The sequence below is a fragment of the Lynx canadensis genome, chromosome A1 (assembly GCF_007474595.2).
Source record: "Lynx canadensis isolate LIC74 chromosome A1, mLynCan4.pri.v2, whole genome shotgun sequence".
NCBI classification, from domain to species: domain Eukaryota; kingdom Metazoa; phylum Chordata; class Mammalia; order Carnivora; family Felidae; genus Lynx; species Lynx canadensis.
Genome location: NC_044303.2, coordinates 139,513,383 through 139,539,979, shown reverse-complemented (window position 1 = coordinate 139,539,979; position 26,597 = coordinate 139,513,383). Strand labels below are relative to the sequence as shown.

General features: G+C 37.0%; 1 protein-coding gene across 1 annotated transcript in view; it reads left to right on the top strand.

Annotated features, from left to right (window-relative positions):
• FAM169A (family with sequence similarity 169 member A) overlaps positions 1 to 26,597 on the top strand; it is a 70,242-nt gene that overhangs the window by 27,331 nt on the left and 16,314 nt on the right. Inside the window, exon 6 of the mRNA XM_030323045.2 lies at positions 16,347 to 16,526. Within this exon, the coding sequence (XP_030178905.1) occupies positions 16,347 to 16,526 (180 nt within the window). The remainder of the gene's footprint in view (positions 1 to 16,346; positions 16,527 to 26,597) is intronic.

Below are 26,597 nucleotides of genomic sequence, written 5' to 3'. Positions count from 1 at the left end.
TTTTTTTTGTCTGAAGTACAGAGATCACTGTGGGAGACTTAGAGTTTGTATGGTTTTGGGGTTATGGAGATGTCATTATTAAAAGTAGTTTTTTACAGTAGCTTGTTGTGTGAAATCTGGAACATAACTCAAAGGGAATTCACAGAATTTAATAACATCATTATAACAAAAGATTTTCTGGTCCCTTCTATAGTTATTGAGTATTTTTTATCTATTAAAAAAGGAATAGGATTAGCGCTGAACCTTGTCTCATTCTGGTAGTAATATTCATTAATGGATTTATAAACCAAAAAAAAAAAAAAAAAAGTGAGATACATCTATTTCATTCAAGATACATTTTGAGTAAAATTTTAGTTTTCACCTGATAAGTAATTTTCCATATGTAGAGTACATTTATGTTTTGATCCATTGTGTACTATTATTAATGATGATAATAACCCAAAATTTATTTTGGTTTTATAATTAGAACTGTATGGTCACAAGAAATTTAAAAAATTTATATTTGTGTACAGGTATGTTTTTGCACTGAAAAACAGTTGAAGAATCAAGTATATAATCCAAGAATAAAAGTACATTACATGATGATAACATTCTGTAGAATACATATAAGAGAAATAGAAATTCAAGGAGAAAAAGGAACATCGTAACATTTTTGAGTGTTAAGGAATGGTTAGTTCAATAGTAAAGGAACAGTTAAGGGGATGATAACGGTTATCAAATTGGTAATAGTTTCTAGGGTCCGTTAGATTTTAAAGTGATATAATTTTTATCTTTAATATTATTAATTGTAAAGGGAAAAAATAGTACATTTACATAGAGAATCATGGCAGACACTCTGTTAACTAATAAATCATGGTTAATATCACCAGGAATAACACCTGTCAATATCGTGGACTCCTGATCTCTGATGTACTGAGAGGGGCATAACATGATTTTTGGTATTTTTGCCCAAAACACATAACCTTAATTTTATAATGAGAAGACATTTGCAAAGCCAAATTTAAGGTTATTCTATAAACTAACTGATCAGTAATCTCTAGAAGTGTCAAGATCATGAAAGACAAAGCTGGAGGAATTATCAAAGATGAGAACTAAAGACATACTAAACGAAATCCAGTATGGAATCCTAGATTGGATTTGGAAACAGAAAAGAGGCAGTAGTGGAAAAAGTGGTGAAATTTGAATAAGGTTCTAGTTAATAGTATTTTATCAATATTCATCTCTTGGTTTTGATAATAGTACTTTGATACTGTAAGAAGTTAGCATTAGGGGAAGCTGGATGAAGGGTATATTGGACTCTGTATTTTTGCAAGATTTTGTAAGTTTAAAACTTTTATGATAGTTTCTTAGAAGTTGATATTGGTAATATGATAGAAATTCTATCCTTGAAATTATAGAAACTTAAGAAAATTTTAGATGTTACCAAAGATGTGTGAATACGTGGTATTTCCAAAAGTTTTTAAGGTTACAATATGAGCAAAAATGTTTGGGGAATTTGAAGTGGCCAAGAGAAAAAAATTGTTTTCTTTTTTAAAAAAATTTTTAGTGTTGGTTTTAGAGAGAATGAGAGTGTGAGCAGGGAAGGGTCAGAGAGAGAGGGAGACACACAAGCTGAAGCAGGCTTCAGGTTCTGAGCTGTCAGCACAGAGACTAATGCAGGGCTCAAACCCACGAACCAGGAGATCATGACCTGAGCTGAAGTCAGATGCTTAAGCTACTGAGCCACCCAGGTGCCCTGAGAAAAAAAATTTTTACAAATACCAATGTAAGTGGTTCGTCTTGGAAAGGTCCCAGTCAGATCATCCTTCTGTGAAGCTCATTGTCAGCCGTCACCACTGTGCACACAGAACATCTAATCAGCTTTTTAATGTCTCATTCCTAACTATGAAGAAATTGCTTAGTTAGGGAAAGCCACTGATAGGAAATACAGAGACCAAAAAAGAATTAAAGCAATTTGGAAGAGACAGACAATGCAAAAGCAAAACAATTGTTAATATAGTCCTTACACTGATGAAGTGAGGACAAGATATATTAAAAGAATGTGTATAGAGCTCTTGGAAGTTCAGAATTACAATGTATGAAAGATAAAGTTGAGGAAATTGCTCAGAAAGTAGAACAACTACAACATGAACCCTAAATGATGGAAAATAGGAAAGAAAATTACAGGAATGGTCTGAAAAATAGATGTTTCAAGAGAGAACAGAGAAACTGGAGGGGAAGAAATGACCAATGAAATAATTCGAGAAAATTTCTCAGAACTATAGAACATGCATTTCCACATTAAAAGGACCCATTGAGAATCCATCACAGTGAATGAAAATAGACTCATACTGAGCTAGTTTAGTATGAAATTTCAGAAATCCGGGATAAAAGAATTTTGTACATCTCCAGAGAATGAGAGAAGCATATGTACAAAGGATCAAGAATCAGAAGGATTAGATTTCTCATCACTACTGAGCACAAGAAGTGAAATAGTGCCCTTAAGGCACTGAAGAAGTGTGGTTATGGTGCAGTTGGGACTGGGTGTATAAATGTGTGGAAGAGGTAAACTCTCCCCTTCCTTACTGGGAAGTCTGTTGATGGTGCCTGGAATGGAAACATCAAGAAAAGTAGTAAGTTAGTTAGAGATGGAAATAAATACCAGAAAGATCAGTTAAACAGTTTCAGAGTGGTCATTCCTGGGGAGCAGAAAATATTTATGGATCACAGAGGCCGTCATGGGACTGCTTTTTTTCCTTTGAGTCTCAAAGGACTGTTGTGTTCTAAACAGTATGCATGTAAAAGTTTGATTAAAAACAAAAGTGAGGGGTGCCTGGGTGGCTCAGTCGGTTAAGCGGCTGACTTTGGTTCAGGTTATGATCTCGCGGTCCGTGAGTTCGAGCCCCGCATCAGGCTCTGTGCTGACAGCTTGGAGCCTGGAGCCTGCTTCAGATTCTGTGTCTCCCTCCCTCCCTCTCTCTCTAGCCCTCCCCCGTTTGCGCTCTGTCTCTGTCTTTCAAAAATGAATAAATGTTAAAAAAAAAAAAACAAAACCAAAATAAAAGTGAACATTTAAAAATGGAACTACAGTAAAACCTTGGTTTGCAAACATAATTTGTTCTGGAAACTTGCTTGTAATCCAGAGCACTCCTATATCAAAGCAAATTTCAAGAAACATTGGTTCAGTTCTGATCATGTGGCATTCGCTGTCGCATACTACTTGTATTGCAAGACATCGCTGTCATTTATCAAGTTAAAATATATTAGAAATGGGTGCTTGTCTTGTGAAACATTCACAGACCAAGTTACTTGTGATGCGGGGTTTTACTGTATTTCCAGAATCTAATCAGTGTCTACCACAAAACCTAACTGAACTTTTTTTTTCTCTTTTTTCTTTCTCTTTTTTCTTGAGAGAAAGAGAGACAGAGAGACAGAGAGAGAGAGAGAGAGAGAGAGAGAGAGAGAGAGAATCCCAAGCAGGCTCCTTGCTCAGCGGGGAGCCTGATGCAGGGCTTGATCTCACTACTGTGAGATCATGGCCTGACCCGAAATCAAGAGTTAGATGCTTAACTGACTCAGCCACCCAGGTAGCCCTCTACCTGAGCTTTGTAAGTCCTCACAGCATCTGTAATGATAAAAGCGTTGTGCTAACTAGAAAACTACTTAATGAAAAATAGCTCATGTAGTTGTGAAAAACAAAACAAGAGACCTGTTTGTTAATTCAGTGGAAATTTTATAATTTTGCCCTTTGCCAAGATATAGAAAAGATGTAAATTTGTGTAAATCAGATATCACATTTTAGCATATATGAGCTGAAGGAAAAAACAATTGAAGACACTGTCCTTGGTTGCTGTTTGGAAATGTCCATTATTATTTGGTTTCAACTGTGAACCACCTTGATCTAATTTGAAGACCCATATTTTGGGGGAAAAAATGAAGATCCACATTTTTGGAAAGTATAATCAACCATATCAGGGAGGCACAATCTAATCAACAGCTATCATTTTGTTGAGTCACTACCAAAGGGACTTATGATCAGTACTGAGGGACATATATTTGATTTTTGTAACCCTCGTGTGTAACAATTCATAATGGAAGTGTTTTTTTCTCTCTCATTATTTGCTAGTCAGCTTTCTTTATGATTTTTAGATCTTTTAGTTGAGATGGTCTGTTGTCTTCCCTCCTTTTTGGGGCAAATCACTCACCTCCTGTTCACTGAAATTCCTGTCTCTGGCCCTTCTGTTTTTAAAGGAACATCAATCTGTGATATAAAATGATAAAGATTGATAGTATAGGTAAAGGCAAAACGTAGCAGAAATTTGTGTTGGAGGAGTGAGATTATATTGTAGGGCCTTGAGTCTGTCTAGGTATAATTTTTTTTTTTAAAGGAAATGAACAAAGGCATGGGGAAGTCTCAACCACTGTTGGCTACCCGAAGTGTGTCATTGGGAAATGAAGTGGCCACTTTGTTTTGAGGTGAATTTCTAGCCATCTAAAAAGCCACATGCTTTCCAATAAGGGTTCTGTTTATTAGGGAGGTATAGGGGTGCTTTCATTGTCAATATAGACACAAAGATGGCTGGTCTTGGGTTCCTCTGCCTTCAAAGCACCAAAAATCTAGTGGATGAGACAGAAAACTATAGTCATTAAACAGCTACTTATAATTTAGTTTGGTAAGTACTGTATTCGAGTTATCAAACAGGAGTCACTGAAGAGTGGAGCAGCAAATTTTGCCTAGAGGAAGGTGTCACTGAGGAAGTAATAATTAAAAGTGGCTTTCAGTAGGCAGAGAAGGGGCGAAGGGCAAGAACTTCTTAGTAAACTTATAAATGGGATATAAATATATGAAAGAAGGCACAGAGTCATGAAAATTGAAGGTGTATTTGGGACGCCATCATGGATAAGCTGGGGGGACTAAAGGGTAGGGAGGGTTGAGTGGGTGAGAGGTAAAGATGGAAGTCCCCTTGTGAAAGTCTTAAATGCCATACTAAAGTTTGGAATTTTATTGGCAAAGAAGCTATCGATTTTATGTAGGGGTAACATGATTAAATATTTTAGTGAGATAATTTTTGTAGGACTTGGTGACTGGGTAGGGAAATTGTATTCTGAAATCAGGGAAGTCAGTTAATTGGGAGCTATTTTAAGTGGTCCAGACGTAAGAAGGACTGACATTAGGGATGCGGGAATTGGAATAGAGAAGGAAACAGATTTGAGGGAGATTTTTGGGTGGACAGAGTATGATGACTCCAGTCTGTACGTCGAAGGGGAGGGGAGGAACCAGTGATGACTTACGTGGGTTTTGGCTTGGGTGCCCGGGTGGGAAGATGTTAAGATGGGAGTACAGAAGGAGGAGTGGATTTGGTAATACTTGAGTTCACTTGTGACATGTAAAGTTCAATGATCCAATGTGACATCTAAGAGATAGTTAGAAATAGAAGTTTGATCACATGGGGGAGGTGTGGATTTTGACAGAAGGCAGTGCAATTCTGCTTATTATCTATGCATGAGTGTATTTGTGGATGCATGATTTTATGATTTTGTGATAAGTAATCTCTGCCTCCATTGTGGGGCTCAAACTCAACCCTGAGATCAGGAGTCGCATGCTCCAATGAATGAGCCAGCCAGGTGCCCCAGAAATCAGTGTCATTTTAAAACAAAGATGAGATCAGTCAAAATGCTTGTATAAAATGAGTGTGTGTTTATGAATATTGGTGTGAGGATGTAAGTTACTGGAAGCAGCGTGAAGTAACCAAACATAACTGTGGAGGGAATCTGCCTGGGGAAGGTAGTATCTGTTGAGATATGCTCATTGATTTCCTGACAGTTTAAAAAGGAAATGTTAATCTAGTGGGAGATAAGAGAAAGGGGAAAGTTAGCGGAAGCTGCCAACTGTCCACTAAATATTTGTGCTTCATCTTCTTTATTCTAGTCATTGGCCAATAGCTGCACAGTCAGGAATTATATTTTCCACTCATTTTTGAGGCTAAGCTAGGTGGGGCTGTGTGACTAGTTGTTCCCAAAGTGATGAAAAATGATATGTGTGACAGATCAAAGTGGTTAAGATGCACTGCTTTTCTCCATCTGTGGGGAAGCCACAAGATAGAAGGAACGTGAGTTCCTTTGGTAGTCCAGTTTACCCAGTTTCCAGTATTTATGTGCTTGTGTAGCTTGCTTGAATCTGAGCTGGCCTTGTGACATGGTTTACCAGTAGAAGGCAGCACAAGTGACGCTGTGCTAAACCTTAAAGCCTGGAAGTTTGTACTGTTAGAAGCTAAGTCACTATGTCAGAAATATGACTGCTTCGAGACTGCCATGTGGTGAGGAAGTCCAAACAGCTGTGTTGAGGAGAACTGAGGCTCCCAGCTGGTAAGCCCAGCTGCACTTGTAGTTCAGAAGCTAATACACTGTATCTTGTGGGAGTGAAGCCATTTGGACTTTGAGCTGTTTCATTGCCCCATCTGATACCATGTGAGAGTTGTGATAAATGAAGCAAGTTTTTGTTTTAAGCCAGTACATTTTGGGATGGTTTGTCGGGCAGCAGTAGGTGACTGAAACATTTCTTGGATGGTTGTGCATCAGAAAACCAACCACTCTGCATTAACACCTATGTGGGACTGCTACTTAAGCAAAAACGAGTCTTATGTTAAGCTTTCCATATTGGTTTGTTAAAACAGCTAATGTTACTAAAACTGATTTATAGAGCATTTATGCTGTGATGAGACTGTGATAAGGATACTTGACTAGTGGTGTATGACAAGATCTCTCATGTAGATATAATCACATTGTTTGTTTAGAATTCACTTCAGGGGCGCCTGGGTGGCTCATTTGGTTGCGCGTCCAACTTCAGCTCAGGTCACGATCTCCTAGTTCACGAGTTCGAGCCCCGCGTTGGGCTCTGTGCTGACAGTCAGAGCCTGGTGCCTGCTTCGGATTCTGTGTCTCCCTCTCTCTCTGCCCCTCCCCTGCTTGTGCTCTGTCTGTCTCTCTCTTGCAGAAATAAACATTAAAAACATTTTTTAATAAAAGAAAAAGAATTCACTTTATGCATGCATTCTCTGGAGACAGTCACACACTGATGCCTTCATGAGACATTAAATCAGTTTTTATGAAGGTGAGGGAAGACATATTCCTGGTGGACAAAGAAGAAATGGTGATTCCATGAGAACAGAAAGCCACTCAGCTGGGGCAGAATATCTGTTCTTGAATTTGACACATAGACCCTGAATGATATTGTCAAATGTTATTCATCTTTTAAAAATTACTTCTAAGTGTTAAATAGATAGGGGAGGAAGGAAAGGGGAAGAAGGTGAATAGGAGAAAGAGCAAGAAGGAGATACTGAGAGACAGTAAAAATTGTATAAATTCTCCTTGTGAAACTTAGATTTTAGAGGAGTTAGCAATGAACAGAGACAAGTGGACGATGCTGCGAAGAAAACTAAAGTAGACAAAAGAACGGAGTGTGTGTGGGAGGTACTGTTTTAAATAGAAAGGTCCACATACGCATCTCTGAAGGAAGTAAGGGATGATTAGATATGTGATGTTTCAGGTGAAGAGGTTTTCGGGCAAAGAACTGAAACGTAGAAGCCCTGAGGCAGAAGCAAGTTTAGGGTGTTTCAGATAGAGCAAGAAGGCCAGTCGCTATAGTAGAGGGAGTGAGTGATATGGGGATAGAGAGAGGTAGGTCCGTATCCTAAATTGTCTTGTAGGCCAAGGAAAGAGTTTGAATTTCTTCTGGTAATGAGAGTCCATTGAAGGGTTTTGAACATGGGTGTAATGTGATCTGAGTTTTGTTTAAAATAAATAATTAACTCTATTGTATGAAAAACCAGGAGAGGAGATGCCGGGGTTGAGTTTAGTTCGTTAAGAGGCTGTTGCACAGAGGCCCTGGTGAGATCTGATGGTGGCTTGGACAAGGGAGATGGGGTAGAAGTCATCATATTTGAGATAAATTATGAAGTTACTGCTGCAGGATTTCTGATGGATTGTACATGGGCTATGAAGGAAATGAGTTAATGATGAATTATAGACTTTTTGCTATGAGTAGCTGGGTGGGTGGTAATGAGGTTTACTGAAAAGTTGGTAAGGGAAGATCAGCTTTGGGGAGTTTCCATGAAAAATCTGATTAAAAATCATTTATTGGAATCATAGGTATAAATTATTCTGTTTTATTTAAATTTTAATAGCTTTATTGAGGTAGTATTCACATTTCATACAATTCACCTATGTAAATTATGCAATTCAGTTTCTTTTTCAGTAGGTTCACCAAATTGTACAAGTATCACCCTAACCAAATTTAGATCACTTGGGTCATCTCCAAAAGGAAACGTTGTACTCATTGGCAGTCACTTTAAACTCTCTCAGCGTCTGGCCTTAGTCACCCACTAGTCTGTCTCTAGATTCCTGTCTCTCTAAATTTGTCTATTTTGGACATATAAATGGAGTCCTACAATAATATAATCAGACACAGTAGTTTTTTGTGTCTGACTTCTTTGGCTTAGAGTACTATTCACGTTTTGTCCATGTTGCAGCGTGTTAATGTTATCACCACTTCATTCCTTTTTAGGGACAAATACTGTGCCCTTGTATGGATGTACCAATATCGTCTTTCATCATTTGATGGACTTTTGAGTTGTTGCCACTTTTTGGTTATTATAAATAATGCTGTTGTGAAGATTTGTGTGTAGGTTTTTGTGTGGATGTGTTTTTATTTCTCCTGGGTTTATACCTAGGAGCGGAATTGCAGGATCATATGGTAACTCTAAGGTTAGCCTTTTGAGGAGCTGCCAAATGGTTTTCCAAAGCGATTGTACCATTTTACATTCCCACCAACAATATACCACGTTTCTCCACATCCTCACCAATACTTATTTTTATCTATCTTTCTTATTTTAGTTAGTTTAATAGATATGAAGTGGCATGGCATTATCATTCTGAATTGTATTTCCTTAATGGCTAAGAATTTTGAGTGTCTTTTCATGTGTTTATTGGCCATTTCATGTATATATGTCTTATCTGGAAAAATGTCTTTTTAGATCCTTTATGCAACCATTTGTAGATTGGGTTGTCTTTGTGTGTGTGTGTGTGTGTGTGTGTGTGTGTGTGTGTGTTTTCCCCCTTCAGCTTTATTGTGGTATAACTGACATGCAAAAATTGCTAGTATATAAAATTGATAATTTATTGTGTTTTGATATATGTATACAAGCTGTGAAACTATTAACCACAATCAAAATAATAACCATATCCATTATCCCCAATAGTTTGTTTGTGTTTCTTGGTAACCATCCCTCTGCCCACTATGAATCCCCAAGCAAACTATCTATTAGCATAGATTAGCTTGCTTTTTCTGGAATTTCATAAAATGGAATCATTACATTATGTACATTTTTGTTTTAGTCAGGTTTCTTTCACATTAGTTAATTTAGAGATTCACATATCATGAAATTCACTCTTTAAAAAAAATTTTTTAGGTATTTATTTTTGGGGGAGTTCAAGGGGGGAGAGGGGCAGAGAGAGGGGGACAGAGGATCCTAAGCAGGCTTTGCACCAACAGCAGTGAGCCTGATGTGGAGCTTGAACTCAGAAACCACAAGATCATGATCTAAGCCCAAGTGAGATGCTCAACCGACTGAGCTACCCAGGCTCCCCAAGGAATTTACTCTTTTTAAAGTGATGTTTATGTATTCACAAAGTTGTGCAACCATCACCACTGTCTACTTCCAAAACATTTTCATCACTTCAAAAAGAATGCCTGTGACCGTTAGCAGTCACTCATTTTCTTCACCCAACAGTCCCTGGAAACCAGTAATCTACTTTCTATGTGCATTATTTATCTTGAAAAAGCTTTTTTAAATCCTTACTTTACTGGCTTAAGAACACAAGATTTACTCCTAACAGATTTTTAAGTGTAGGATATATTATTAGCTATAGGAATAATGTTATACAGAGGATCCATAGAATTTACTGATCTTAGATTAATGAAGCTTTCAACCCATTGATTGTCAACTCGCCATTTCATCTCTTCTGCCTTGGTGACTACTGTTTTCTGCTTTAAGAGTTTGACTCTTTTAGATACCTCTTATGGTTGGAGTCACACGGTATTTTAACTTCTGTGGCTGGCTTATTTCATTTAGCATGATGTCCTCAAGGTTCATTCATGTTATCATATATCACAAGATTTATTTTTTATTTTTTTACATTATTTATTTTTGAGAGAGAGAGAGAGAGAGTGAGAGAGTGTGTGTGTGCGTGCACACACCATCAGGGGAGGGGTAAACAGAGAAGGAAACAGAGGATCTGAAGTGGAATAGAGGATCCTGATGTGGGGCTCTAACTCAGGAACAGCAAGATCATGACCTGAGCTGAAGTCAGATGCTTAACTGACTGAGCCACCCAGGTGCTCTATGAGATTTATTATTTAAAAGGCTGAATATTATTCCATTATATGTGTATATCGCATTTTCTTTATTGACTCACCCATCACTAGGGGACATTCAGGTTGTCATACCATCTTGGCTATTTTGAATAGTGCTGAAATGAACGTGGGATTACTGATATCTCTTTGAGATCCTGATTTCAATTCTTTTAGATAAATACCCAGAAGTGCCATTGCTGGATGATATGGTAGTTATATTTTTGATTTTTTGAAGAACTTCTATATTGTTTCCATTGCGGCTGTACCATTTTGTATTATGATCAACAGTGTACAAGGGTTCCAGTTTTCCATCACCAACACTTGATGTCTTTGTTTTTTGTTTTTTTTTTTGGTAATAGTCATTCTGACAGGCGTGAAGTGATACTTCTTTATTGTTTTGATGTGAGTATCCCCAATGATGAGTGACATTGAATGTTTTTTCATATGCCTGTCAGCCATTTGTATGTCTTCTTTGGAGAAGTGTGTATTTAAATCCTTAGTCTATTTGAAAAGATTTTTTTTAATGTTTATTTATTTTTGAGAGAGGGAGAGATGGAGGGAGGGAGGGAGGAGGGAGAACGTGAGCCAGGGGAGGGGCAGAGAAAGAGGGAGACACAGAATCCAAAGCAAGCTCCAGGCTCTGAGCTGTCAGCACAGAGCCCGATGCAGGGCTCAAACCCACGAATTGCAAGATCATGACCTGAGCCGATGTCACATACTTAACTGACTGAGCTACCAAGGCGTGCTCCAGTCCTTAGCCCATTTTAAAATACAATTTTGTTTGTCTTTTTATTATTGAGTTAATAAGCATTCTTTATCAATTTGATATACAAATCTTTTCTGGGATATATAATATGGAAATATTTTTTCCTATTTTGGGGTTGTCTTTCACTTTCTTGATGGTGTCCTTTCAAGCACAGAATTTTTAAATTTTGATGAAATACAATTTATCTTCTTTTTCTTTGTCACTTTTGCTTTTGGTATTTATCTAAGAAAGCTTTGTGTAATCCAAGGTGATAAAGATATATTGCTATCTTTTCCTCTAAAGCTTTATAGTTTTAGCTCTTATATTTAGGTTGATAATCCTTTTGCATTTAATTTGCTTATAAGTTGTGAGGAAAGGAGTCCATCATGGTTTTTTTTTTTTTTTTTGCTTTTTTTTTTTTTGCATAGGTGAATATCTTGTCATCCCAGGACTATTCATTGGAAAGGCTATTCTTCTTCCATAGAGTTGAGCTGGAGCCCCTGTCAAAAATGATTTGACTATAAATATGAAGTCTTGTTTCTGGACCCTCAGTTCTATTCCACTGATCTCTGTATCTGTTCATGTGCCAGTACCATACTGTCTTGATTACTGCAGCTTTATAAGATTGAAAATGGCAAGTGTGAATCCTCCAACTTTGTTTTTCATTAAGATTGTTTTTGCTTTTTGAGGTCCTTTGCAATTCATATGAATTTAGGATCACCTTGTCAGTTTCTTTTCTTTTTTTTTAAAGTTAGTTAGTTAGTTTGTTTGTTTATTTATTTATTTATTTATTTATTTATTTATTTAGAGAAACAGCATGAGCAAGTGGGGAGGGGCAGAGAGAGAAAGGGAGAGATTCCCCAGCAGGCTCTGTGCTACTCTGTGCTCTGTTTGTGAGATCATGACCTGAGCTGAAATCAGGAATCCATGCTTAACCGACTGAGCCCTCCAGGTGCCCCAGACCATGACAATTTCTGCAAAAAAATGTAGCTGAGAATTGTCAATTTTTAGGTCAATTTGGGGAATATATTGACATTTAATAATTATAAGTCCTCTGATCCAAGAACATGGATGTCTTTTCATTTATTTAGATGTTCTTTAATTTCTTTTAACAATGTTTGCAGTTTTCAGTAAGCATATTAAGCTTTGCAGTTTTTTTGTTGTTTATTTGTAAGAATTTTATTATTTGTTAATGCTGTGGTAAATTGTTTTATTTAATTTCATTTTCAAATTGTTCATTGCTGGTATATAGAAATATAATTGAGTGTATATTGACCTTGTGTCCTGCATCCTTGCTGATGTGCCTTTTATCAGTTTTAATAATTTTTTGTGGATTCCTTAAGATTTTCTATATACAAAATCATGTCATCTGAAAATGTAGCTCTACTTCTTTCTTTTCAGGTTAGCTGTCTTTTGTTTGCTTTTCTTGCTTAATTAGAACCTCTAGTACAGTGTTGAATAGAAGCAGTGAGAATGAAGTTTTGTTTTATTCCTGATCTTAGGAGAAACCGTCCAGTCTTTCATCATTAAGTGTGATGTTAGCTGTGGGTTTTTCATAGTCCCTTTATGAGGTTTATGAGGTTTAGGAGATTGAGTATTTTTATCATGAAAGGTGTTGGGTTTTGTCAGATGTTTTTCTTTTTCCTGTTTATTGAACTAATCATATGATTTTTGTTATATTTACATTTATGTGAGCACTTCCATTCTTAATGTTGGAAAAGTCTCATGTATTAAATAAATTAAAGATGAGTGATCATCATCATTTGGATAGATGGTAGAAGCCTTGGGAGTAGGTGAGATTTCCCAGAGAATATATGGAAGAAGGTGGTCAAGTTGGAACTTTGAGGATTATAAGTATTCAGTCTACCATGTGCAATGCTAAATTTAATTCAATTTCAGTTAGTAAATTTAATGAAACTTCATCTTTCATCTAAGTTAGCAGGTTGTGGTTTTGCTTTACTAGATAATCCAGTAAAACCTGTATACAAAGTACAGTTGACCCTTGAACAACATAGGTTTGAACTGTATGACTCCACTATATATGCATTTTTTTCAGTAAATACAGTACAGTACTGTAAATGTATTTTCTCTTTCTTGTGACTTTCTTTTTTTTTTATTTAAAAAAAATTTTTTTTTTCAATGTTTTATTATTTATTTTTGGGACAGAGAGAGACAGAGCATGAACGGGGGAGGGGCAGAGAGAGAGGGAAACACAGAATCGGAAGCAGGCTCCAGGCTCTGAGCCATCAGCCCAGAGCCTGACACGGGGCTCGAACTCGCAGAGCGCGAGATCGTGACCTGGCTGAAGTCGGACGCTTAACCGACTGCGCCACCCAGGCGCCCCGGTCTTGTGACTTTCTTAATAACATTTTCTTTTCTCTAGCTTCCTGTATTGGAAAAATATAGTATGTTATACATATAACATACAAAATGGATGTGAGTGGACTGTTTGGTATTAGTAAGGCTTCCAGTCAATAGTAGGCTATTAGTGGCAGGTGGATTTTCAGCTGCTCAGGGGTCAGTGCCCCAGACTCCCAAGTTGTTCAAGGGTCAACTGTATAAATATTTAAATAAAGGAAGAGAATCTGCATGGTTTTTTTTGTTTTTTTTTTGTTTTTTTTTGCAAGGAGCATCTATGTGGTAAATAAATAGAAGAATTTTAAACTTTATGGACACTAATTCCATAAACTTTAACACTTGAAGATGCTGGAATTTACCTCTTCTCTACTCGAAGAAATGTTTGTGTGAAACAAAAAAAATCAATTTGTGGCAAATTTCTGTCATGAAATTATGATTTTTCTGTAAGGAACCTGAAACTTGTACAATAGTGAATGGCCAAAAATCCTCAGGCTCCATACTGAGAATTAGAACCAGACAGTGCTTTTACTTCTCATTTTTTCTTTGTCCTTTGAACTACTAGTGCTTATGAAGTAATGTCTCTTTTGATTTCAGAATCACTATTAGCAGTTATATTATAAAAAACTCTAATTTCAAGGTATTATATATAAATTGATTACGGTCAAAATAGCTTGTTGCTGAGACTACCTGTTAGACTTTTACAAGCAATTTGTATATTTCAGCTTTGTGAGTAAAATTGACAATTAAAAGTGGTACATACTTAAGGTGTACGACTTGATGATATATGTATACATTGTGAGTCACCAAAATCAAGCTAATTAACATATATTGCTGCACATAGTTACCATTTTCTCTTTTTTTGTATAGTGATAACATGTAATTTCTTCTTAGCAAATTTCAAGTACACAGTATTGTTAACTATAGTCATTATTTAAGACCTTTTAACCCATAGATATACCCTAACCATATGTTGGCAGTTAAGATCCAAGTAATGTTGGGGCGCCTGGGTGGCGCAGTCGGTTAAGCGTCCGACTTCAGCCAGGTCACGATCTCGCGGTCCGGGAGTTCGAGCCCCGCGTCAGGCTCTGGGCTGATGGCTCAGAGCCTGGAGCCTGTTTCTGATTCTGTGTCTCCCTCTCTCTCTGCCCCTCCCCCGTTCATGCTCTGTCTCTCTCTGTCCCAAAAATAAATAAACGTTGAAAAAAAAAAAAAAAAAATTTAAAAAAAAAAAAAAAAAAAAAAATCCAAGTAATGTGAATTTCCTATTGTAAACTTAAATTAGTTGATAGTCTTGGAGACTGTTACTGAAATTCTCCAATTTAATCATAAGTAATTCAAATTATTTGGTTCAACTAATAAAAAATCTTGTTATATTGACCAGTTCATCAAATGATATGATTGGTGAAAGTCAATTTGTAAGTTGTTTGTTACCTGAAATTTTGTTTCCTCCTTGAACTTCATTATTGGAATTTATCTCAAATAATATGAATAATCTGAGAACAGTAAGTTATTTTATTTATGGCACAAAAAGAGTAGAATATTGACTGATAAATATGAACTAATTCTAAAGTTAATAGAGATAAGTGTGGGATACCCTACCATGATGCCCACAACTTATGTACTGTCTTAAAATGTGTTAAGGTGCTAACACATCTAATTAGAGGGTCAGAACACAAATCAGGGTTCTTAAAAGACAAACCAGTATACCTGTGTAATAAGAGGCATATTTAGTTAATATAAATTATATATCCTGTTTAACCTTAAACATACAGGGTATTTTAAAAAATAGACTCCCAGCAAAAAGATTGCTAACATAGCCATTTCTAAGACCAATGTTTCCATTTAGTCCTAATCTATAGTCTTTAAAAATCTGGAGAACTAATTTGGTTCTTTGCCATCATGAAGTAGACAAAAATGAGACTGTACTCACTAGAGAAAAAGGGATAAGATGGATGTTCAGGGACCATAGCTGGAATGAGATACTTTGTGTATTATAACCTATATGCAGCCATCAGATACTCTTTCAGTTCTAAAATGTAGTAATTGATGAGGTTTTTTTTTTTTGTAATTTTTTTGAATGTTTATTTTTGAGAGAGAGAGAGAGACAGAGCATGAACGGGGAAGGGCCAGAGAGAGGGAGACACAGAATCCGAAGCAGGCTCCAGGCTCCGAGCTGTCAGCATAGAGCTCAACGCGGGGCTCGAACTCACAAACCGTGAGATCATGACCTGAGCCGAAGTCGGACGCTCAACCGACTGAGCGAGCCACCCAGGTGCCCCAATTGATGAGTTTTAAAGTTGTGCAAGTCTACAGAGATGCATATTCTAGTATATAGCTCATAAAATGAGGAAGAATAGTTACTTGTGTTAGGTGATACTGTTGGCAAACAAAATACGTAGCTCTTCTCATTATCACATATATACTTTTTGATGTGTAATAGCAGCTGGAAAGGATTTTATATTATGAAATTGATCCATTTATTTAACTTTCTTCTTTTTTTTTTTTTTAAATTTTTTTTTCCCAACGTTTATTTATTTTTAAGACAGAGAGAGACAGAGCATGAACGGGGGAGGGGCAGAGAGAGAGGGAGACACAGAATCGGAAACAGGCTCCAGGCTCTGAGCCATCAGCCCAGAGCCTGACGCGGGGCTCGAACTCCCGGACCGCGAGATCGTGACCTGGCTGAAGTCGGACGCTTAACCGACTGCGCCACCCAGGCGCCCCAACATTCTTCTTGATGTAGTAAAAAACTAACCATTTCTAGAAAGACTGTTGACTCATGTTCTTTAAATGTATGTACATATTTGGCCTTTTAATGTGAAAAATTGTTGGGTTTCTGTTTTATGACTACAGGAAGTGTATGTGCCTCATTTCTTACCCAAAGCTACCAACTGCCAGTCCTTGATACAATGTTTGTAAGAAAGAAGTATCGAGGCAAAGATTTTGGGCTTCAAATGCTGGAGGACTTTGTTGATTCCTTTACAGAAGATGCACTTGGCTTGCGGTATCCACTCTCCTCTCTAATGTACACAGGTAAATTAAGTTAAAAAATGTTAAACTTGTCTCAGTGTCACTTCTGAGTTGTTTCTGCAGAATATTGTAAATGTGCATATATGAGTAAGTATTAAATAAATTTGGATTCTTTGGCTCCATAGGGCTTCATTTTACAAATATGTCCTTATTTCATGTAATGGGTTTTTGGAAGTGTGGGAGCTTTTTTAAAAAGTTGAAATATAATTCACATACCATAAAATTCATCCTCTTAAAATGTACAATTCAGTGGCTTTTATTATAGTCATAGCTGTACAACCATAACCACTATCTAATTCCAGAACATTCTCATTATTCCAAAAAAAACCCCTTGCACCAGTTAGTGGTCACTCTTCATTCCTCCATTCCTTCATCCCTAGCAACCACTAATCCATTTTCGTTCTCTATGGATTTACCTATTCTGGACATTTCATACAAATGTAATCATGGGATATGATTATATTACAAGCCCTTTGTGTCTGGCTTCTTTTATTGTGCTTAAAATTTTTTAAGGTTCATCCATGGCGTAGCATGAGTCAGTGGTTAATTTGTTTTTATGGATGAATAATAGTCCATTTTATGGATATGCCACATTTTGTTTATCCATCATCCGTTGATTGGCTTTTGGGTTGTTTCCACTTTTTCGTCGTTATGAATAATGCCTTGATTATGATAAATTGAATACCAAATGAATTATAGGTGCATGTCTATTTTTGCAAAAAGTCTTAGGGAGCTTTAGTTATCCTTCACTTTAGGCAGAAATTGCCCAATAATATTTTGTTGATGTCATTTGTATAATTTTGTGAATAAGACTCTTTGAAATGTGAAAATAAAGGACTACATTGAAAATAGAAAATTTTAGACTAAGTGGCATCTCCATTTTCTATTTCTTGGTCTTCCTGTCTATCTTATAGCATGCTTATTAAATTTGAAGAACTTGGATTTCCATTTGGTTTTCTCTTTCAATGTAATTAGTAGTTCCTTGATGATGCTCCATGTCCACTATTTTTGATGATCTTCACTTGTTTCCATGAATATTTTTAATGATATAGGAAATATTATAGTGTTTGACATTGTAAGCTTTAGAAAGATAATTTTCATTCTGCATATAGGTAATGAGTGCCAAGTATGGATGGGCAAGCTAGAGTAGATGATTAGCTAACTATGAGGAGCTGATTTACACAATACTATAGCATGTACCCATTCCTAAAGACATGGATTAAATAAAGTCTCCTGTATCTTTTATTCATTTGGAATTTATCCTGGGTACCGTGTGAGGTATAGATCCAACTTTATTTTACGTGACAGGTATGTGGTTGCTCTAGTCTCATTTATTGAATAATTTATTTTTTTTGCAGTGTTTGGCATTTATGTCTGTATCAGGTTAGCAGACAATGGTCCATTGACCTGCTAATTGTCTTTAGAAATAAAAGTTTTATTGGAACACAGCCATGTTCCTTCATTTACATAATGTCTTGGGCTTCTTTTGCACTAAAACATCAGAATTGGTTAGTGCCCATATTGACAATATCACAGTGCCCATATTGCCTGTAAGCTTAAAATATTTATTACCTGTCCCTTTAACAAAAAGTTCACTAAGTTTTCATGTATAGCATACGTTAAATTTTTGTGTGTGTATATATTTGTGTAGATTTATTTGCTTATTCATTTCTGTTATCTTTTAAGTTCCATTACCTCACTGTTGTATTTATTTTAGCTTTTGAACATCTAAAAAGACTAGTCTCCCCCATTTAATATGTCTGACCTTGCTTATTTGTTTCCCTGTGTGGACTTGAGAGTCTATTTACTAGATGAAAAACAAAATTCTGTTGGGATGTTATTGGAATTACTTTTTTTTTACAGATTAGCCCCTAAAGACTCCCCCAAAAACTGTTAGATTTGATAGGGGTGCCTGCCTGCTCAGTCAATGGAGCCTGCGACTTTTGATCTCAGGGGTTGTAAGTTTGGGCCTCATGATGGGTGTAGAGATTACTTAAAAGTAAAATCTTAAAAAAAAAAAAACAAAAAAAAAAACAAAAAAAAAAACACCAAAACTATTAGAACTAATAAATGAATTCAGTAAAGTTGCAAGATACAAAATCAGTTTGCAGAAGTCTGTTGCAATTCTATACACTAATAAGGAAGCAGCAGAAGGAGAAATTAAGAAAATAATCCCATTTACAATGGCACCAAAAATAATAAAATGCCTAGGAATAAACCTAACCAAAGAGGTGAAATATCTGCACTCTGAAAACTATAAAACACTGATAAAAGAAATTGAAGACAACACAAAGAAATGGAAAGACATTCCATGCTCATGGACAGGAAGAAGAAATATTGTTAAAATGTCCATACTACCTAAAGCAATCTACAGATTTAAATGCAATCCTTATCAAAATACCAATAGCATTTTTCACATGACCAAAACAGGCGATTGTAAAATTTGTCTGGAACCATGAAAGTCGTCCGATAGTCACAGCAACCTTAAAAAGGAAAAGTAAAGTTGGAGGTATCACAGTCCCAGATATCAAAATATACTATAAAGCTGTAGTAACCAATATAGTATGGTACTGGCACAAAAACAGACCTGTAGATCAAATAGAACAGAATGGAAAGCCCAGAAATAAACACATAATTATATGGTCAGTTTATCTTTGACAAAGGAGGCAAGAATGTGCAACGGGGAAAAAACTCTCTTCAACAAGTGGTGTTAGGAAAACTGGACAGCATCATGCAAAAGAGTGGAACTGGACCCTTTATACACCATACTCCCAAAATGGATCAAGGACCTAATGTGAGAACTGAAACCATAAATATCCCAGAAAAGGACACAGGCAATAATTTCTCAGACATCAATCTTAGCAACATCCTTCAAGATAGGTCTCCTGAGGCAGGGGAAACAAGCAAAAATAAACTTCTGGGGCTACATCAAAATGAAAAGTTGCTGCACAGCACAGCAAAGGAAATAACACAGGAGAATGAAAAGACAGCCTGCAGAATGGGAGAAGATATTTCCAAATGACATATTTGGTGAAGGGTTGTAGTATATAAAATATATAAAGAACTGATATAACTCAACACGGAAAAAACAAATGATCCAATTTACAGTGGGCAGAAGACATGAACCGACATTTCTCCAAAGAAGATGCCCAGATGGACAACAGACACATAAAAAGATGCTCAACATCAGTCATCATTAGGGAGATGCAAATCAAAACCACAATGAGGTACCACCTCATACCTGTCAGAGTGGCTAAAATCCAGAAACAACCGATTTTGGCAAGGATGTGAAGAAAGGAGAACTCTCTTGCACTGTTGGTGGGAATGCAAACTGATGCAAACTGTGGAAACAGAATGGAGTTATTCAAAAAATTAAAAATAGAACCACCTTATGATCTAGTAATCACACTACTGGGTATTTACCCAGAGGCTGTTAAAACACTAATTGGAAGCAATATATGCACCCCTGTGTTTATTGCAGCATTATTTACAATAGCCAAACTATGGATAAGCAGCCCAAGTGAATCTATACATTCAACTGTCGTACGCCTGAAACTGATTTAACACTGTATGTTCACTACCCTGGAATTAGAATTTTTAAAAATGTGAAAACAAAACAAAACCTTTACATGTTAGTTTATGGAGAATTGACTGTTGTTTTTCTTCTATCCAACATACTATTATTGTGTAATATGTAAAACTGTAGGATTTTGTTCAAACCAGTTAGCATGTATATATTCTCCATACAGTTCTTAGAACTAACATAGGAAAAAAATGTATATGTTTAGGAATTTTATCTTTTTTGTTGCTATTATAGATGTTGTGTTTTCTTACATTATTTCTTCTCACTAGTTGTTATAAATATGAAGGATACTGATTTGTATTAATTTTGTACCCATCCACATCAGTAAATTCGTAATAACTCTAGAGTTAATTATCTTGAGTTTTCTAGAATCTGCCTCTTTGTTAGGGCCCAGGCTGAAAGCCTTGCCTGATCGCTGCCCAACAAAAATGTATCTTTCCTCCTCTAAGTCTTGTGATGCTTTACATGTAGTGTTCTTATTACTTCTTAAGTACCTTCTAAGTACCTTATCTTCTATTTCTTCTGAGTTTTTATTTTAACAACAGTTTAGGTGCTGAGTTCGTTGTGCATAAATTCCATGGATATGTCTTTTGTAACACCACTCGGTCTAGTTCTTTGCATGGAATGAATGTGCTGAATAAATGGCTGTGAAAAGATTCTGTGAGGCAAAGAAGGTTAAAATAGTTGGGAGACATTTAGCATTGGGGAATATCTGTGGAGAATTGTAGGGTCCATATTATAAAGCTTATGCTTTAAAAGAATGTTATTGCAAGGCTGAATGAATTAGTGCTGCATATAGAATGTCAGTAAGAGGAAGAAGTCTTCAAAACTTGTTAAGGAATAGCTAATGCTGCTTAGTTGATAGATGTTCTTTCTTGTGGGCACATACCTTCTGTATTATTTAGCTGAATGACATTAGTGTGAGAGTTCTCTTTCTGACTCTGGCCAGACAAATCTGAACTGGGACCTTCAAGTCTAGTCACCCTTTGTAAAGTACTCCTTTTGGACCTCATACTTACTGTGTAAGGCATTCTCTACTATTTTAGTCATTTAAATTCAGACAGATGATCACTGTGGCCTCTTGTGCTTGTTTTCTCTGGCCTCTTCTTTCTCATAGGTATAGAAGAAACTGAAACCAGAAAATGTGAGAAACATTTTCAAATATACAGGAAAAAAAAATGGGACAATAGTATCCTAGCGTCAATGTATCCATTATCCAGATTAACAGTTGTTAAGGTTTTGCCTTGTTGTTTTTATTAACTTGTAGGGAGAACTAAATAAAATCTTGTAGATACAGTTGCTGGTCTCTTTGGACCCCTCCGTAATCCCATTCCCCCTTCTTTTCTCCCCAGTGATAATAGTGTTCCTGAAGTTGGTGTATATCCTTCCTGTTCTAAGTTTCATACTTAGATCCGTGACCATAAACACCATAAGGCATCATTTAGTTTGCTCTTTTATTTTATTTATTTAAAAAATATATGCAGCTGAAATTTTTTTTTTTTAATGTGTTACTTATTTTTGAGGGAGAGAGAGCGCGTGAGAGCGAGCAAGATGGGAGGAGCAGCAGAGAGAGAGAGAGAGAGGAAGACTCAGAATCCTAAGCAGGCTTCAGGCTCTGAGCTGTCAGCATAGAGCCTGACACGGGCTGAAACTCAAAAACCGTGAGATCATGACCTGAGCTGAAGTCAGACCCTTAACTGAATGAGCCACCCAGGTGCCCCTATTTATTTTTTTATTTTTGAGAGACAGCGCGCTCAAGGGAGTGAGGGGTAGAGAGGGAGGGAAGGAGAGGGAATCCCACAAGGGGCAGAGAAGGGGGAGAGAGAGAGAGAAGCAGGGCTCATCTGAAGCAAGGCTTGAACTCACGAAATGTGGGATCATGACCTGAGCTGAATTTCAATGCATAACCAACTGAGCCACCTAGGAGCCCCTTGCTTTTTTATTTAAAAAAATTTTAAGTTTTTTGGGGCTAAAATATATGTAACATAATATTTGTCATTTGAACTATTTGTGTATATACAATTCAGTGGCATTAGTCACATTCACTCTCTGTCTGAATTTGCCTATTCTAGTTACTGCATAGAAGTGGAATCATATGGTATATGTTCTGTGTCTGTGTTATTTCCCTTAGCGTAGTGTTTAAGGGCCATCCTTGTAGCATATGTCAAAATTTTATTCCTTTTATATGGTGGAGTATATTTTTATTGTATGAATATGTCACATTTCATTTATTCATCCATTCGTCTTTTGATGACACTTGGATTGTTTTACCTTTTGGCTGCTATGAATAATGCTGTCCATACACATTGGTGTACAGATAGATATGTGTTTGAGTCCCTGCTTTCTATTCTTTGGGTATGTAGCTGAGAGTGGAATTGTTGGGTTATATGGTAATTCTGTGTTTAACTTTTTGAGGATTTGCCAAATTGTTTCCCACAGAGGCTGTATCATTTTGTTTAATGGGTTTTTTTTTTTTTTTGAGTTTATTTATTCCTGAGAGAGAGAGAGAGTCAGAGTACAAGCGGGCGAGGGGCAGAGAGAGAGGGAGACACAGAATCCGAAGCAGGCTCCAGGCTCCGAGCTGTCAGCACAGAGCCCAAAGTGGGGCTCAAACTCACAAACTGTGATATAATGACCTGAACCGAAATCGGACGCTTAACTGACTGAGCCACCCAGGTGCTCCAGTATGTTTTTAAAACTTCATATAAATGATGACATCATTTTGCACCTATACTCACTTGCTTTTTTACTGATCTTTTTTATACATTTATCAATGTTGATCCACATAGCTGTAGTTTGTTGTAGTTGCTGCATAGTATTTTACTGTATACATACTATTTTATTCATGTATCCCTTAGTGATGGGCACTTAGGTTGTACCTCCCACCCCTGTTTAAAAACAGTCCTGTAGTGAATATTATAAATGACTTCTTGCGCATATGTGTAAGTCTTTAGGGTGCATATCCAGAAGTAGAATTGGAGCATAAAACACATCTTTCCCACTTTACTATTGCAAAATTGTTCTCACACCAGCAGAGTGTGGGAGTTTCCATTTTCCTTATTCTTTGGATGCTTGTTATTATCTGATGGGTGTGAAAATGGTGTCTTACTGTTTCATCTTGCATTTCCTTGGCAGCTAGTGAGGTTTACCTTCTTTTGTTAAGTGATCTTTCAGTTTGCATTATGTGTGAATAACCTTTTCATAGCCTCTACCAATTTCTCTCTGGGATCATTTTATCTTTCTAATCGATTTTAGGATTTATTTGAAATATGCTTAGAATACTAACCCTTTGTTTTATCCTGAAGATCTCCTAATCTTTGTCTTTACGGTATGTTTTTAATATAAAACTATGATGTCCAGTAGAGCAGTCACTAATATAAATTAAATATAGTTTCAATTTAGTTAAAGTTAAATGGGATTATACATTCAGTTCCTCAGTAGCCTCATGGGACTAGTAGTGGCTACTGTATTCACTGATGACACAAGACGTTTTCATTATTACTTTTTAAAAACATTTTTTAATGTTTATTTTTATTTATTTTTGAGAGAGAGAGAGTACAAGTCGGGGAGGGGCAGAGAGAGAGGGAGCCGCAGAATCCAAAGCAGGCTCCAGGCTTTGAGCTGTCAGTACAGAGCTCGATGCAGGGCTCGAGCTCACAAACTGCGAGATCATGACCTGAGCCCAAATCAAACACTCAACCAGCTGAGCCACCCAGGCGCCCCCAAGACGTTTCCATTATTGTAGAAAATTCTGTTGCATTGTTGCTGATAAAAGTTTTAAACTTTATCATAATATTTCATTATCGATTGTGATTTTTTTTTTCAACATTTATTTATTTTTGGGACAGAGAGAGAGCATGAACGGGGGAGGGGCAGAGAGAGAGGGAGACACAGAATCGGAAACAGTCTCCAGGCTCTGAGCCATCAGCCCAGAGCCCGACGCGGGGCTCGAACTCACGGACCGCGAGATCGTGACCTGGCTGAAGTCGGACGCTTAACCGACTGCGCCACCCAGGCGCCCCGATTGTGATTTTTTTTAATCTTTCATGAGAAATTGTTTAGCACTGTAATGTCCCAGAGGTATTCTCTTATGTTTTCTTTTGTATTTGGTTTTCTTTTGTATTTTTTAAAAGTTTTATTTAATCTCTGCACCCAGCGTAGGACTCAAACTGGTGACCCCAAGATCAAGAGTCACATGCTCTTCTGACTGAGCCAGCAGGGGCCCTCCTGTTAGGTCTTCTTTTAAACATTTTGCTTTTCTTAATAGGTCTAAGAATCCATCTAGAATTTAATGATATGAATGGTGTCGATATGAGGTCAAGATCTGACTTTATTTTTTTCTGTATGGATTTTTGTTCTAGCATTACTATTTTGATAGTTTATCTGTTCCCCCCTGAGATGTAATACCTTCTCTATCATTTGCCAAGTTTTTTTTTTTTAAATTTTTTTTTTTTCAACGTTTATTTATTTTTGGGACAGAGAGAGACAGAGCATGAACGGGGGAGGAGCAGAGAGAGAGGGAGACACAGAATCGGAAACAGGCTCCAGGCTCTGAGCCATCAGCCCAGAGCCTGATGCGGGGCTCGAACTCACGGACCGCGAGATCGTGACCTGGTTGAAGTCGGACGCTTAACCGACTGCGCCACCCAGGCGCCCCTCATTTGCCAAGTTTTTAAAGTATGTGTGGTTTTTCCTGGTGGGTGTTTCCCCCTAGTATTTTAATTTTTTCCCCCCTCCTTTTCTTCCATATCCTTTCTTAACCCTTTGTTCTTTCATTTTGAATTTGGGATCGAGTTCTTGAAAAGTTTTCCTAAAAAATAAACTTATTGGGAATTTGTTTTAAATTGCATAGAATTTACTGAATAATTGGTGGTTTTACACTGTTGAGTTTAATAATCCTTTTGTTTTAATTTTATGCCCTCTAGTAACATTTAGTAATTTTCTCCTTAAGTGATGTGCATCTTATTTTGGGGGGGGGGTGAGGCATTGTTTTCTCATTTTTTCTATTTCTACTGTTTTATTTTTATTTTTAAATTTTATTTAAATCCTAGTTAACATACGGTGTAACAGTGGTTTCAGAAGTAGAATTTAGTGATTCATCCGTTACATATAATACCCAGGGGTCATCCCAACGAGTGCCCTCCTTAATGCCCATCCCCCATTTGGCCCATTCCCCCCTCCCAGCACCCCTCCACCAGTCCTCAGTTCTCTGTATTTGAGAGTCTCTTATCGTTTGTCTCTCCCTCTCTGTTTTTATCTTATTTTTGCTTCCCTTCCCCATGTTCATCTGTTTTGTCTCTTAAATTCCACATATGAGTGATACCATGTGATATTTATCTTTATCTGACTTATTTTGCTTAGCATAATAAACTCTGGTTCCATCTGCGTTGTTGTAAATGGCAAGATTTCATTCTTTTCATTGCTGAGTAGTATTCCATTGTGTGTGTGTGTGTGTGTGTGTGTGTGTGTGTGTGTGTGTGCGCGCGCGCGCGCGCGCGCACCTTCTTTATCCATTCACCAGTCAGTGGGCATTTGGGCTCTTTCTGTCATTTGGCTCTTGTTGATAGTGCTGCTGTAAACATTGGGGTGCATTTGAAAGGTGTATGTGCCCCTTTGAATCAGCATTTCTGTATCCTTGGCTAAATACCTAGTAGTGCACTTGCTGGGTCATAGGGTAGTTTTATTTTTAATTTTTTGAAGATCCCCCATGCTGTTTTCCAGAGTGGCTGCCCCACTTTGCATTCCCACCAGCAGTGCAAAAGGATTCCCCTTCTGCCACATCCTCGCCAACATCTCTTGTTTCCTGAGTTGTTAATATTAAGCCATTTAACAGGCGTGACATGGTAGCTCATTGTGGTTTTGATATGTATTTCTCTGATGATGTTGAGCATTTTTTCCTGTGTCTCTTAGTCATCTGGATGTCTTCTTTGGAGAAGTGTCTGTTGATGTCTTTTGCCCATTTCTTCACTGGATTATTTGGTTTTTTTGGGTGTGGAGTTTGATAAGTTCGTTATAGATTTTGGATACTAGCCTTGTATTCTGATAAGCCATTTGCAGATATCTTCTCCCATTCCATAGGCTGCCTTTTATTTCTGTTGATTGTTTCCTTGGCTGTTCAGAAGCTTTTTATCTTGATGAGGTCCCAATAGTTCATTTTTGCTTTTGTTTCCCTTACTTCTGGAGACATGTCTAGTAAGAAGTTTCTGTGGACGAATGAAAGAGGAGAGATCACAACCAACACTGCAGAAATAAATACAATAATAAGAGAATATTATAAGCAATTATATGCCAACAATTCGGGCAGTCTGGAAGAAATGAACAAATTCCTAGAAACTTACAAACTACCAAAACTGAAACAGGAGGAAGTAGAAAATTTTAACAGACCCATAAGTAGTAAAGAAGTGGAATCATTAATCAAAACTCTCCCAACAAGTCAGAGTCCAGAGCTGGATGGCTTCCCAAGGGAGTTCTACCAAACATTCAAAGAAGAG